Source organism: Pagrus pagrus, assembly GCF_965226575.1.
Source record: "Pagrus pagrus genome assembly, chromosome: 21".
NCBI classification, from domain to species: domain Eukaryota; kingdom Metazoa; phylum Chordata; class Actinopteri; order Spariformes; family Sparidae; genus Pagrus; species Pagrus pagrus.
Window position 1 is genome coordinate 17,950,173 of NC_140208.1, and position 15,075 is coordinate 17,965,247.

Genomic DNA, 15,075 nt, shown 5'->3' on the forward strand with positions numbered 1-15,075 from the left:
ATTTTTCCCATCATTCAGGGAGTGTACTCTGAGCACAGATGGTCTTTGTCATCACCGCCCTGCTTCACATTCAGAGCATTAGATACACATTCCCAGATCCTCAAGCTCCTGAGCAGCTCTGTTGGACATTTTAGCATCTTGAAGGCAAAACATGAAGTGACTGTCATTTGCTCAAAAATGATACAATCTTTGGCTTTAAGCTAGTTATCCTTAACCACTACAGCACAACTGCAGAATGTACCAAACTCTGATGCCCATTTGTAAAGATAGACTGAGACAACATTCAAGTCTTTTTTAATCAATGATTTCATATTTACAAAAAGAACACATCTGGATATAAAACAGGAAAAAATAAAACCTTACAACAAATATTTGTGTTGTGTCAACCCAGAATGATCTAACACTTCAAGTCATTTTTACAGGTTTGATATTAGACTCAGACGATGCACAGATATAATTGGCTGCGGTTGAACAGTTAGAAAGTTCCTTAGCTGTGATGGACAGTCATGGATGTGAAGAATTAATACAAACTATAGACAACTGTGGTGCTAAGAGAATCTGATTGCATTCACCAGGGATGCAGGGAGTTGTGGGACAGCATTATCTCCTTTACTTTTGTACAGGATGGTCCAGTGCATCCTATGCTTAAGCAAATAAGAATAATTGAAGCACCTTTCCTTGGCATTAAGAGAATCTGACCAGCTCTTATCATAGATGCCACTTTCAGGTCATTTCACTCAGTTGGGAACCTTCAAAAGTAAAAAAAAAAAACTATTCAACCGTAGTCACTGTGTGATGGAACTTAAAGACATGAAGAAAGTGAGGTAGTTTTGAAATTGGCTGAGTCCTTGTGAAGCATGTCAGTAATATAGATGTATATAAAGTATTTTAAGTTATGACCCTTAAGATTTTCATGACGTTAAATCCCGCTTTTAGTACTATTTATGGTCAGTTTTTCAGCAATAATAACTCAAGTACTTACATTCTGCAATTACTTCTCTATTTAGTAGTTATTATTGATGGTGGCCATCTTCGTCAGCCATTCCTGCTCTGGATTCCAAAAGCCAATGTAATGCTGCATTCCAGACAAATCGAAGCTTAAACATTTCCAGCCTCTTTATAGGAAAAGTCGAACGCCACTCAAAGTCTGAATTCCTACTGTATTTGTAGACTACAGTATTTGTAAAACGCTAGTGAATTAAATGTTTAGATAGGTTTCCAAGTATTAAAGTGCTGTAAATTAAAATATTTAATGGCGTCTGTTAACTCATGTGCTGGAAGTTTCAACCAGGACATTTGGACCTCCGATGCTGTCTGGAACACAGCATTAGACCAAGAGATTCACAGGATAAATGTGCATGTAATCCAGTACAACTGTCTCCCATCGCCGTATCAGAACTGGATTAAATCAAGTAGTTTGTTTCATCGCCCCCCAAAAGCATGCGACCTGCACACTTGCTGTTACCACATGCATCTGCAAATCAACCAGGACTGAAATCTTAAGGATCATAACTTTAAACCAACAGAGATTCAAAGGTGCACTCTCCCTACTGATGCTTTACTGTACATTTATTTATATGTCAGCATGACTTTGTTTGTGTTTTTTCTTCACCAGACTGGCTTTTATTTTACTGTAGCCTCTCCTGTTGTGTCCTGTTCTGTATTGCTCTCTGAGATTTCCTCCATGGCGCTGTCATCTCCTCTGCTGCCCTCCTCTTCATCCAGTTTTTGACTCTTCTCTACATCACTGCTTTTCTTTTTACTCTGCTCCATGTTGCTTTCAACAGTAGGGTTCTCTTCCCATAATGCCCACTCTTCACTTCTTCCTGCGGTGGTTTCTCTCCGCTCCATATTTTCCTGTGCTGCATTTTCCAAACTGCTCTCCTGTGATGCCGGATGTAGTCTTGACTTAATCTGCTCACCTCCCTCCTCCTGTTTAATTATATCCAGAGAGACTTGTTGGGGTTGGTCTGGAGGATCGATGGGCGTCTCCATCTCCATTTCCACCTCTTCCACTTTCACCTGCACTGGAAAGACTACAGAGACAGAATAAGCAAATTAGCAAAAATGTCTTACAAATATGAGAAAAGGTGAACAGCATGTTGCTGAAGTTTTTCTACTTACTCTCCTGCTCCTCTGGCTCAGGCTTGGGCTCGATGAGAGGCACTTCTGGAGGCAGACTTTGACTTTCTGGACCTTGAGGACCATCAATTTCAGTGGCCTCAAGCTGCTGACCAGCGTCATCTTTAGCTTGTTCCTGAGAAAGCCTCTTTTTTGCATTCTTCCTTCCTACAGAAAGCAAAAACAAGGAGGTGAAAAAAGTGTTCTCCAACTGTCAGATGTATGAGAACACTAGATGTGACGGCTAATCTGGTTTGGAGTCAAAACTTACTCTTTTTTCCAAATACACCAGGCTTGCGGTGCTTGTGTGTTGCCTGGTTTTCGGTTAAATCAACTGGAAGACAGAATTGCAAACTTGTTAAGGGTATGGGTTACTGGGTTTTCTCCCTCATTTGGTCCTTTATTGAATGAATAATCCAAATACAGCTGAATCACAATCAAAATGCCTCGTTTGAACACCTCATTCAGAATGGACTTTCTGGTAATGGAGTTGCTTTTAAATAAGTTGTTTACCGAGTCCAGGAGGCAGCTGGAGTGGGTAGCCCATGAGCTCGCACCAGCCGACGGGGTAGATGTCCGGTGACTGGTGGTCGATCCACTGGTCGAACTCGTCCTCCCAGCCATCGAAGTGGATGAGCAGCAGGCGGCCGACGCAGCGCTTCACCGTGGCCACACACACCAGACGTGGCTCCATTAAGTCCACTGCCTCAAGCTTCATGTTGGGGGAGAAGCTGTGACCTGGGTAGTCCTGACAAAAGAGAATCGGTGGGTTCATTTGCCAAATTCACCAAGAGAAAAAACACGTACTTAAGGATTACAAGTTTCAAATTGTTAGCATGACAAACAACTGGGTGTGATTATATCAACATGCTGCTAAACAGAGAACACAATTTTAATTGCTGCGTGAGGATTTAAAGTCCTTCACTTCTTACAGAGTTAAACAGTCGTGCCGGTGCAGCTTTAGCCTTCTTCTCATTCAGGTAGTTGTCCCAAGTGAACGTCTGAGAGTCATAACCTGCCAAAACACAAAGAAATACGCACGTATGATCATTTAAAGTAACACATTACTGTAATCACATTACATTTGTCTCTAACACAGTAGTTAGGGTTGGGCCGATGGCGTTTCTTTTCTGATGGCTGCTGTTAATGTGTTTCTCTCAATCATGGCCTGTTGCCTGTGGCTCTAACCTCTAAGAGGATCGGAGAACGAGATGAAACATAAAGTGTGTAAAAATGTTAAACATTTCTGCTTGAGTCATGTCAAATTGATTTTCATCAGTAATGGTCATTGTTTGACAACAAATACAGCAACTCCCAGGATCTCACACTACGTATTCTTTTGTTTTGTTCTGATTGGGACACCTTAGCGGCAGAAGTTACATCCTGTGAGTTTAACAGTATGCTGCTGGAGTTTTTTTTCTATCTTCAATGTGGCATAAACTGACAACAGCTCTCAAGAAAAGAATGGCAAAGCAAAATAGGACCAGTAGAAAGTGCCTGAGTGTGAGCTGAAGTGGAGACTGAATGAAAAGGCATGTTTATATTTACCTTTAGGTACCGTAAGAGGGATGTTGTTCCTTTTACAGAAGCTTACAGGAAGGATGGCATGAGACGAGGCGTGGTAACAAAACCAGTCGGAGCCGTTGTTCGATATGGTGCCATCGATACCCACCATCAGGTAGCCGTCCAACAGCACCTGGGAGGAGTAGAGGGTGGTGCGGTCAGTATGGACTGTTTAAGATAAGGTCCAACTACATGATGTTTAACTCTGGTGCTCCGAGTGCTGGTGATGTGTTATAATTCATAAACAACTGACTGTTCAGGCCTTACCTTGTGTATAGTGGCCACACAGATACTTCCCAGGTTTAGAGGATCAATGGCCTCCAGCTTCATTCCTTTCTCAAAGAAACCTCCCTCCATGTAGACAAACCTGGGCTGCAGATCACACAGTTTCGTTAAGAGTTGTGCAAAAGCGGTGCGACTACTTTTGCTTTTTGATCGGACATTCTTCTTACCTTTTTGAAGAGCAGGAATGAACTGTTCATGTTACTTCTCGAAGCAGCTCCCGCACCTGCTATGATTTAAAAAAGAAACATTCCTTATTTTTGATTGAGACAGGTGTGAAATGTGTTATTCACTGACACTTTCACCAACATATATTGAATGCTTTCAATCGTAAGTATGAACAAACTAAATCCTCGACTTACCAGGAGTTTTAATGTCGTGACCCACTTTGCTGGACCAGCCTATCGGGTGCAGGAGGGGACTCCACATGTGGCACCAGAAGTCAAGGACGGTGTTTTCGGGGGCTTCGCTTTGGTCTATGTACACCAGCCGCAGACGGCCGCCGGTGATCTGGTCTATGGTGGCCACACGGGTGCGACTCACGTATTTGGGGTCCACCACCTCCACATACATACCTACTCTGAAAGAGGTCTTCATGCTTTCTGCCAGCTAGGAAGAGGACAGAAGGAGAGGTGGCAAAGGGATGAGATGCTGGTTGGTTTAATTTTCATTCATGTACAAGATAGATGTGTTACCATTTATTAAATCATTGTTTCAGGCAGCATCCAGGTTTACCTTCAGGTAGAAATCGACGGGGAGAGTGTTGGCCCCCACCAGCTTTTTCATCAGATACGCTTTCCAATCTGGGATGTTCTGCTTCACATCTATGAACACACAATATGTCAGATAAAAATATATCCCATAGATGAAGACCTGATCCAGGCCAATCAAGACATATTCTTTATTCTTCAGTATCTTCTTTACCAGGACAGTAAGAGCTTGAGTTAACTGTCCTAATGCCATCAGGAAGCCGCCAAATCTTGTTTATTCAACTACATGAGTGTGACCATGGTCTGAGTACTCACCTTGTGGCGGCACCAGCAGCTTGCTCGTCATGGCGCACCATCCAATCGGGTTCAACTCTCCCGAAACGAGGCTGCACCAGAAGTCGTGGCTGCTGTCGTGCTCAAAGCCTTCATATCTCAACAGGACTTTGTATCCTGCACACAATGCAAGGGTCAAGTTACCATTTATGCCACTGCATTATAAAAAATGAGCGGCCAATATATGAAGCAGTATTATCTGATAATGGATTACTTTTATCTAATATTACACTGGTACACTGGCATTGAGGTTCATCTTAGTGTGTTGCTGCCAGTAGTAGATCAGTGGAATAGTGTGAAGCCACAGGCAGGAATGTGTACTGTATCACCTGCGTGCATGTAGGCCTATTTGCACGTATGAGATAAAAATAACGGGGGTCTACTCATAGAAAAAACAGATACACAGCGATACAAGGGCTCACAGGGAATAGATTTTCTTATATATAAGAAAATATAAGTGACAAGTGGTCAAATTCATAATCATAAAACTGATCATTCCACGCTGCTGTGGCCTGTTGAAATAGACACAGACAGACTGATGTACACACCTGCAACCTGGATGACAGTAGCGATCCAGTAGACTTTACTGGGCAGGACTGCGTTTGTGTTCAGGACCTCCACCTTCATGCCTAACATGACGTCATCCCACTGGGCACACAAGGGAGCCTGCAGGCAGGAGATCACATGTTTCCTCACAGATCATCAGTGTTAAGCATTCTATGTGCTCCACATTAATGTCTTCTCCAAGAATTTCAATAATTAATCTCGGCATCGCTCAGAATTTACTTTTACCGTTTACCTTGATTATCTGTTTAAGAGGCTTTATGTGTGTGCAAGTATAAACTTCTACATAAGCTGCAGATGTCCCTATAACAACAAAAAAGCCAGAACATTTATTACGGTAAGTGAAAGTGTTTCTAACTGTATTTGGCAGACAGGACTCACATGTCTGAAGCAGGAAACTGACGCAGCCAGAGAAGTTTCCTTCTCCAAGTAAGCTCCCCACTCAAAACCTGCAGCAGATCCTGCACAACACAAAGAACAGAGGAATCAGAGAGCTGAAGTAAGATTTTGTGCATTGTTTGTGTGCACCTCTCATTTTCCTCAGTGTGTCTACGTGTCTGTGTTCAGTGCCCTCACCATCCGTTCCCGTTAGGCTTGCATTGACTTTGTTCACCTTGTTCAGCACTGTGGCTTTTTTCGTGGGCGGCTTTCCCTGGAGAGAAAGAGGCAGAAAGAAAGTTTGTGCAAGACATCTCATTGTCCACATTTTTGTGGTCATTTGAAGAAAGTTCCAGCACATTTAGCCACATGACTATTTATTTCAAACGGTTTTCATGTACAGCAGAGTCACGAGTCAGATCCATAACTTCTCAGTGAAATCTCTGTTATGTATCCTTACATGTAAAGAGAAGTCTGGCATAGAAACACCGGTATCTGTGGTAAACAAATCTGTGCACACTAATGCTCTGACTTACATTTGGCTCAGTAGTCATAGGTGAAGAGCATTATTATGAAAGTTTATACATGGGCTGGTAGCAGCTTTAAAAAGGCAGAACAGAACATTTGTCAAAAAATCTCTTTGGGACTAAAGTCTCTTCTCTTCCTGCAACACTTCACACAGGAAAATTATTTTTGTTTCCCTTTCTTTCACATTTTTCAAGAATGTTGATGATGAATACAATCACATATTTAACATGCAGGAGACATACACCACCCAAGGCCCTTCACAGGACATTGTCACGGCCGTCAGTGAGCAACCGTGGCTTTAGTCAGCGTGGTGTGTCCCGCACCGTTGGCACTGGACAGACCTTGTCGGCGGCTTTTTGACCGATTGGGCATGTAGAATCGGTGGCAGTCAATGGGAGTAATCACCCACAGATGGAAACAGAAAGGGAAACCCTCTTGAGCCGGTCGCTGTAGAATCCATGATTTCACCCATTTAGCACGGCTTCTGCTTATTTTTTTCGCCTCACCAATTTGCAACTTTTTATCAGACATATTCTTGATTAGAAGCGGCTATATTAGTGAGAGTGGTGTCAAAAATTACTGCTCAATCCTAACAACGATTTTTATATCAACAGAGAGGTATTTCCTTTTTCGCAGATGCAGAACATACAAAGTAGTTGGCCGTCGGCTGTAGTCTTTGCGGTGTGTTCGAGTGCAGCTTTTTGGCCTGAGAGACAAGAAACTTCAGGCAATACAACAGCCGCCTTCGTCGCAGCTAGTTCTTTGATGTCAGTTTGGTGTGTCAGGCCTATACACAACAGATTTTAACTATGGTTACAAATAATTAGAAATCGGAAAAGATTGAGACCAGGGCTGCAACTAATTAATCTTCGAGTGAACTTCTCAAAAAATCAATTTATCTTTCGGTCTTTGACATGTCAAGAAACAGCAAAACACTCCAATCAGATTTTAAATGTTTTCAAATTTGAATTTCATTATACATTTGTAGAGCTGAAAGTCAAAATTCTCTGAGTCCAGCTTCTAAAATGTGTATATTTTCTGGCTCCTCTTTAATGTCTCAATAATGTTGAGTTGTGGTCTAAACAATGATGATGTGGTCGTTATCTTGGCTTTGGGAAACACTGATCGACATTTAACACCATTTTCTGACATTTTTAAGACCAAATAACTGATAGAGGAATCGAGAAAATAATCAACAGATGTATCAACGATGAAAATAATCATTAGTTGCGGCCCTAAGACATTTGAGAAGTAAACCAGAAGCAGTAAATGTTGTCAACTTTGCTATAATGTAGCTTTTAACCCAATTAATCAATAATCAGAAAGGTTGGAGATGGATTTTCTATAATCAATTGCAGGACAAGTCAACAAATTGTTTCAGATCTTTTTGTGCAATTTGTTGTGAAATAAAAACATCCTGCAAAAAAAACTTTTTTTTTTAATGACAAGTAGAAAAAAATTCAAGTTCAGATAATTAATAATATGCGAAAAATTGAAATATTTTAGCTTTTTAAGTCCATTCGCCTTCTGGTTGCTTTACAGGTCCTGTCTCTTAAGTTGCAAAAGAAGTCACGTGTGTTGCCATCCTCTCTGCACCACCCTAACTTACCAGTTGGTAAAGGACACTGACGGTGTGGTCACCTGTCTCGGAGGTGTATGCGTTGTTGAACTGGGTGGGGACGGCGGTGGTCTTGAGGAGGCGGCCCCGGCGGATCGGCTGGGCCGGGGAGTGGTGGTAGTAGTCGTCCGCCTCGAAGTGCTTCTGGCAGACGAAGAGCTTGTTGAGGACGTGGGGCGGAGTGTTTACATCCATGTTCAGAGCAAACAGCCATTGCTTCAGTCTCACCGGGTCGACGAGGGGAAACCGGTGAAAGGCGATGCTGCGACGTTTTGAGGTGAAGCAGGCCTCAACGCAACACTTGTGCACCATTTGTGTTGGTGTCCCGACGGCCGTCTTCAGTGAACGGAAGGGGGACAAGTCAGACACATGCCCGCAGAGAGCCTCTCCGGTCGGTGCACTGATTTCAAGCACAGCGCGGTCTTCTTCTTCTTCGCCCCCCTTTTTCTGTGATGGCGTTGACAGCTTTTTTGCGAAATACTGCCCCCATTTGTCCGTAATTATAAACTGCGTAAATATAAATGTAGCTAAACAAAAAATTTAATTAAATTGATGCACTCAAAATCAACGTATGTTAGTGTACTTCAAAAACTGTTTCCAATCATAGCTGTTATGTCAGGTTGAATTTGGAGGAAAAGTGTAGAAAAAAGAAACCGATAGAAATTGTGCTGCCATAATTTACAGCTGAATAGTCGCGTAAAAGATCATTCTAAAAATTAAGTAACCTTTTTAACTATTTTTCAAGTTAATCAAATACCTTTGGATATTGGACTATCAGATAAAACGAGTCACTTTAAAGATATAATATTCGGTATTAGGATATTGTGATGGAAATATTTTGACATTCAAGATAAACTGATTGGGCGAGAAAAGAGTTGGCAGGTTAATGAACATTAGAAATAACTGTCTAGAGGAATATATGATCCTGTCAGATGGTGTAGAGTGAGATCATTTTTGCAGAAATAAAGCTACTTGAAAGGTCCAGTGTGCACAATTTAGGGTGATCTATTTATCTAAAATCTAAAATATTCACAATTGTGTTTTTATCAGTGTATAATCACCTGAAACTAAAAATCATTGTGTTTTGGTCACCTTAGAATGAGCCTTTTATATCTACAGAGGAAACAGGTCCTCTTCCAAGGAGTCCGCCATCTTGCACTGCCATGTTTCTACAGTAGCCCGAAGAGAACAAACCAAACACTGACCCTAGAGAGGTCCTTTCATGTTTTTAGCAGCCACTGTAGGGGAGGCCGAGCCATGGCGTCTTTATATTTCCCACTGTTTTTCTTAAATGCGAATGCCCACCCTACTTTTCCTCTGATTGGCTTATATTCTTACCGTGATATCCTAACCCTAACCAATCTCACACCTCCAGAGGTCGATCATAGCCGGACCAAAAAATGTCCCCCCTCTCCACATCTGTAACTTTCACACAGATGGCGAGGCGGAGTATCAGCGCATGATTCCCGCGTTGAAAGGGCAGTGTGAATGGGGCTAATGAAGGCAACCAATCAGAGGCAGCGTATGGCGGGTCTTGGCAGGACAGTATTTAGTTGAAATCTGCAACCACACCGCAAGATGGCACTAAATCCCACACACTGGTGTAACAAAAGGAGTAAACTGGATTTCAAGGTATTAAAATGTTCAATTCCGGGGGACTTTGACCAGCACACACAAACCTGTAAGCTGATGTGACAAATCACATGAAAACAAAACCGGATAGAATAGCAGAGCTCTGTTTTTGGCTAAATATTCTTCAACGAACAATGAAGTGACAATGATCACAAAAACCACAAAAATGGCTCAACCCTTGTGCTTTTCACTACTGAAACAAGAAGTGGCAGCCCACATCCCCTTAAAGTCCTCACAATGTTTTTCTTTGCTTTCCTTCATCAGTAAATGATTAATCTCTGTGCTCACACCTGTCAAGTAAGACATGCTCTGCTGATTTTTGATTGCATCCAAAACTGAAACTCAATGTTTATTAAGGTCAATGCTGACACTGTTACTACTAAAAGCATCAATATGATGCTGATGAAACTACTTTTTGAGGAATTGAAATCCACTGTTGTTTATACTGTTAATTTGCTGACAGAGGCTGCTTACAAGGGCAAAGGTCTCAAGAGCTTCTACCTGATATATAAGGCGGTGCAAAAGTTTTATAAGACCGCGACAGTCTGGCCTCTGAGAGGAACAGGAACAAAAATGTCAGCAGTGCTGACAGTGAAGAGAGCAGTGAGGGTGCTTGAAGAAAATTAAGAGAGGGGCAGCCTTCTTCTGTGCCTCAAGAGGAAGGACAAGAGTTGGGAAATAAAGAACAGCTGGATGAAGACCAGTAAGGTGTCACTGCTGCTCCATAGGTGGTACCTACTAATGACACTGTCAGTGGTCTACAAGTAGTGGTGGGATGCAGCAGACAGAATTGGTTATGCAGTTGCCGTGGCAATATACCACCTTTCTGTATATTAAATCTTTTAAAAAGCCAAGAAACTGAAAAACAACACTAAATCCGGATACTGACTTTGTCACTTAGTGTCTGGTACAGCATTAGCATGCACAGCAGTAAGAACTGACTAAACCACTGACTAAACCACAGACACAAAGGACAGGCAGGAAACCTTTTGGTGTGAATTATGTAAAACAGCGCAAACTTTTGCTTCAGGAGGCATTTGAATGAAAAACAAAGCTCTGCTTTGCACAAAGTGAGCTGAAGGAACAAACACCAGCAGGTATTCATGAAAAGCCTCAACCCAAAATGTGAGATTGTGTATATGAGAAAAATGCCACATACAATAACTTCCCTGCAGACCAAATCATCATTCAGAGTTGTTTGTTGTGGACTCACCTGCAGACGTGCCAGTATGGAGGACTTCTTTGAGTTGGATGAATAGGAACGTGCGCAGGATGTACTGCAGAAACGCTTGGACTTTGAAAAGAAGGTGCTGATATAGCCGCTGGTGCCACACATCTCACACACCACTGTAAAGAAAAGAAATAAATACATTTACACAGAAAAAACACATCATCTAACTTTATTAACAGTCCCTGGAGCTAATACAGATGTGATGTTTATCAGTTCAAGACAAAGAAGTTCAATCACTCATTTGACTCTCCTAATGTTAAAATGGCATTTAAAGGAACAGACAGAAACATGACATTTTGTCTCTTAATCCTTGTTCTCTTGTCTCCTCATTTGCTCCTAACCTGGTCGTTCGTCTCCGCTTTTTTCTACCGGCTTCACCCCTCCTCCTGTCGGGCGTTCTTCATCACCTCCTCCATCAGCATCATCAAACTGAATTGGCACCATTTTATCGTGTTTCGAAGAGAGAAAATGAAGAGCAAGAATGTGACTGATTTTACATCACACATGCAAACAACCAAGAGACTTTGGCTTTCTCTCTGCAGTGACCTTCCCACAATCATAACTTAGCACACTTACCACGATGCGCTCTCTCGGTTCAGCTGTAATGCCCCGCCGCTGGATAGCAGGCAGGCACTTACTACAGCCAACTCCATTGCAGGAAGAACAGTGAGGACGGACAAACACTGTTGGAACAGCTCCCGGCCTTAGCTTCGGAGTGACTGTGGATGGCCTGGGCTCAAAATACTCCTTGCCAAAATGCTCACTGCAGAGGTAAGAGTTGGGTGTGGCAACCCACTGGGTGCGGGTGCGCTGCACCTGCTTCTCCCATTTACGAAACTCCTCAGGGTCCTTGGGGAATCTAAAGAGTGTCACACCATCTTCTGCAGTTTTGCCGCATCCATAGGCCACACAGTGGTACGGCATCCTGTGTTCTGCTCACAAAGGACAAAGCAGGATCTACAGCCAATGCATCCTTGCCTTTTTGAGTTGTTCTGTGAGCTCTGCAAAGGAAAATGATGATTGTTTGTTACCATTAAACTTTGTAATTCTGCCACAGAAAATATATTCTGCATTTACTTTTAGGTTACACCAATTCCAGACACCAGAGATGAGAAAACAGTTGGTCATCAGGGGCAAATGAAGGCAGAGCTGGATGATAGTTTATATAATATCTATGCTGTTTCTTGGTTTAATAGGATTTAGTCTGAAATAATGCATTGCAGTTAACTGATAGCTATTTATAACTTAAATGAACAGTAACTAAGGCCTAGCTATTATATCCATATTAAAGATAAAGGTTAATCCACATCATCCCATCTGTCTGTCTATCTGAAAAAAAGTTTGTTTTTGTTATTGATATCAACAATCAAAACGTGTACAATAGTCAACGAAAAGTTTATTTCTAGGCAAGACAAACTTCAACAGACCTGAACTTAAGAAGGTAAGTAAACTGAAAAAATATAAATAAGTGAACAAAAAGTGTGTCATTACCAGACCTGACGACAACAACACACTTTGAAATGAATCTTGCTCCTAACCTCACTGTTATGAGCATATTGTTCGTGCTAACGTTAACAGGTTCATAAGAAAGCCGGTCAAAACATAAACAAAAGTGTGTCCGGCTCACATGCTACTGTACATACAAGCTAAGTGCTAACAGTGCTAATAGGACGTGTGTCCGGTTGTGCAGCTGCTATCTTCTTGTTTTTAATTTACGTGGCAATGTAAAGTGGTTAATATTAATCTGGGAACCCACTTAAATGTTTCATTCAACTGCTAAACTATAGATAAAAGTTGTTTAACGACATCTTTGAGGTCCCCGGCACTGTACAGTGGTCACCTACCTTTGACGTCACCGCAGTTACTCTTTATGCACGGACAAGGCATTATGGGAGTTGGAGTTTTAGGAGAATTGGAAGGCAACACCAGTCAGTCATTTCTCTATTCTTTTCTGAAATGAATGAATGTACAACTATAAAAGTGGTAAGAAGTTGCCGTCATTTACTAATAATTAAAGTAGAAGTAGTAACAGTAAGTATGATTTTAACGGTAAACGTTTAAAAGTCCAAAAAAGCAGCATTAACACTCCCTTTTATAAAAAAAACCGTTTAAAACTCCAGTATGCTGTAGCATCTTCAGTATTGTATTCATGTTTTTGTTTTGTACAATATTATCATATTTACAGACAATACACTTGCATGCTGATCTTTCTGTATATGTCTACAATATTTGTTGATAATCTGTTATCACCTTAATATTCTTATTTGTGTGCTTGTATAGTGAGCCAAAATATGCAACAACTGCATATTATAATTTATGTTTTTGCAAAAAAATAATTTATAGTGATAAATAGTGCACTTTGATAGTGCTGCACAATTAAAGGTGTAATATGTAAGAATCTGCCACCTGTCAGATTCATACTCAAAACAAATATGGGGAAGCAAATCACCTGAGTAACCACTTACTACTGCTTAACTGTAGCTGCTGTTAGCTAGTTAGCTCAGTTATCCATTCAGCTTGCAGTACAGACTGGGAGTTTGGAGCACCAGGGGTATGTTGGTGTTTACCAAAGTGGCTTTGGATTGGGCAGTAGTTGTAATATGGGAAAGTGCAATATCGTAATTGCAAGAAGCTGCAATTTTTTGATAAAGGTAAAATGTGTGACAAAACAGCATCATAATGAGGTAGCGCTGCAGAGATTCAGCTGCAATTTTGTTCTCCCGAAAACAAGTTTGTTTGGACTAACCTCAACATGTCACATCATCATGATTCAATTTTTTTTTCTTTACCAGGGAGATTATAAATTGTGATGCCAAAATTATCATAACCACTTATCCTGAATCTTATCGCAACATCCATCAAAATAATGGCAATATGTTGTTGTTTTTTCTTTTTTTTTTACCATATTGTTCATATCATATCATATTGGCTGCTACTAAGACAGTGAGGAGTAAGATATTTCCTTTTCTCTCAGGACATGTACATCAATAATAAAAGAAGATCTTTGGTAACATGAAGACAGTTTCTCCGGTTGAGTCATCTTGAGTGGAAATACCTTATTGATTAAACCCAGTGTAACTACATCTAAACCCCAGCTTGAACCTTTACATGTACTTATAGTAAAGCCTGCACATTAACATGAGCCCAACAGGAACCTATGTATTCACTACTCAGGCAGTGTTTAGGCCAATTTTTGTGAGCATTTTGAAAATTTGTCTAGAGTTTGGGCCTCAAATATACATATTATTGAAATTACAATCAATATCATTTTCAATTACATATTAGTTTATACTTGTCCAATTGTACACACATGCAACACTGTGCAACAAAATAGTTTTTGCTCTCTCAATCTACACCTGGGATTGAAATAAGTGCGGGTGTTCAGTTAGCTATCTCTGTATGGTTTTCTTCTCCTGCTCTCCAGCATCTTCTTGTCTGTGCAAACATCACAGCAGTTTATTCTCAGAGGATTTTATCAACGCGGTTTGATAATTATGGGCTCTGCGCTGAACTGCCCTTGCTCTCGTTTGGTGGCAGGCCATAGGGAAAACATTTGTCAGTCTGTCTACAACTTCAGTGTGGAGCAAGATATTATATTTTGAAACATTAAAATAGCTCTTGGATTTGTAGGGCTTTCATGGTTATGTTTACTCCCTGTAATTTTGTGGACTCTGTGACCTTTCCTTTTGTGCCACCATCAGCCCAAAAATTTACCTTTGAGCAACATGTTTTAATAGTCAAGCTGTCCCCCAAATCTAATGGCAGGATTTCAGTTTAACCTGCTGTGCATTTTAATGGTCCTCAGAGGAAGAATCCTAATATTTTGGGTGACGCCCAGACTTCTTCCCTGCTTCCACCTTAAGGCCAACTTTTCCACTCAAGAAATATCAAAATCTAACGGGCAGTTTCCATCAAATCTACTGAGTATATTCATGCCCACCAGAAGCTGAACCTTTTAAACTTAAATTACCTGATGCTTTTTCTTACTTCCACACTAAAGAGTTTCACAAACTTTTGGGCTCAGATTTTGGGGTTTAGAATTTTAGTCTTGTTGTCCATGGTACCAGATGGAAAGTCCAATCTGAGATCTAAAAGTAAATCTAGAATTATGGCAT

General features: G+C 41.1%; 1 protein-coding gene across 2 annotated transcripts; it reads right to left on the reverse strand.

The window, feature by feature from the left end:
* Positions 1-277: 277 nt before the first annotated feature.
* Positions 278-11,957, reverse strand: l3mbtl2 (L3MBTL histone methyl-lysine binding protein 2). Of its 2 annotated transcripts, none has more exons than XM_084343022.1 (17): positions 11,537-11,957; positions 11,302-11,389; positions 10,943-11,076; positions 6,150-6,225; positions 5,955-6,034; positions 5,558-5,675; positions 4,992-5,126; positions 4,702-4,790; positions 4,329-4,575; positions 4,137-4,192; positions 3,952-4,056; positions 3,670-3,817; positions 3,054-3,136; positions 2,635-2,869; positions 2,393-2,455; positions 2,125-2,289; positions 278-2,036 (listed from the first exon to the last, which is right to left on the reverse strand). In XM_084343022.1, the coding sequence occupies exons 1-17, from the start codon at positions 11,882-11,884 to the stop codon at positions 1,624-1,626; spliced, it is 2,583 nt and encodes an 860-aa protein (XP_084199148.1). In that variant the 5' UTR covers positions 11,885-11,957; the 3' UTR covers positions 278-1,623. The 2 variants fall into 2 exon arrangements, with proteins under 2 accessions (XP_084199148.1, XP_084199147.1); XM_084343021.1 differs by having other exon boundaries at positions 4,137-4,195.
* Between the last annotated feature and the right edge of the window lie 3,118 nt (positions 11,958-15,075).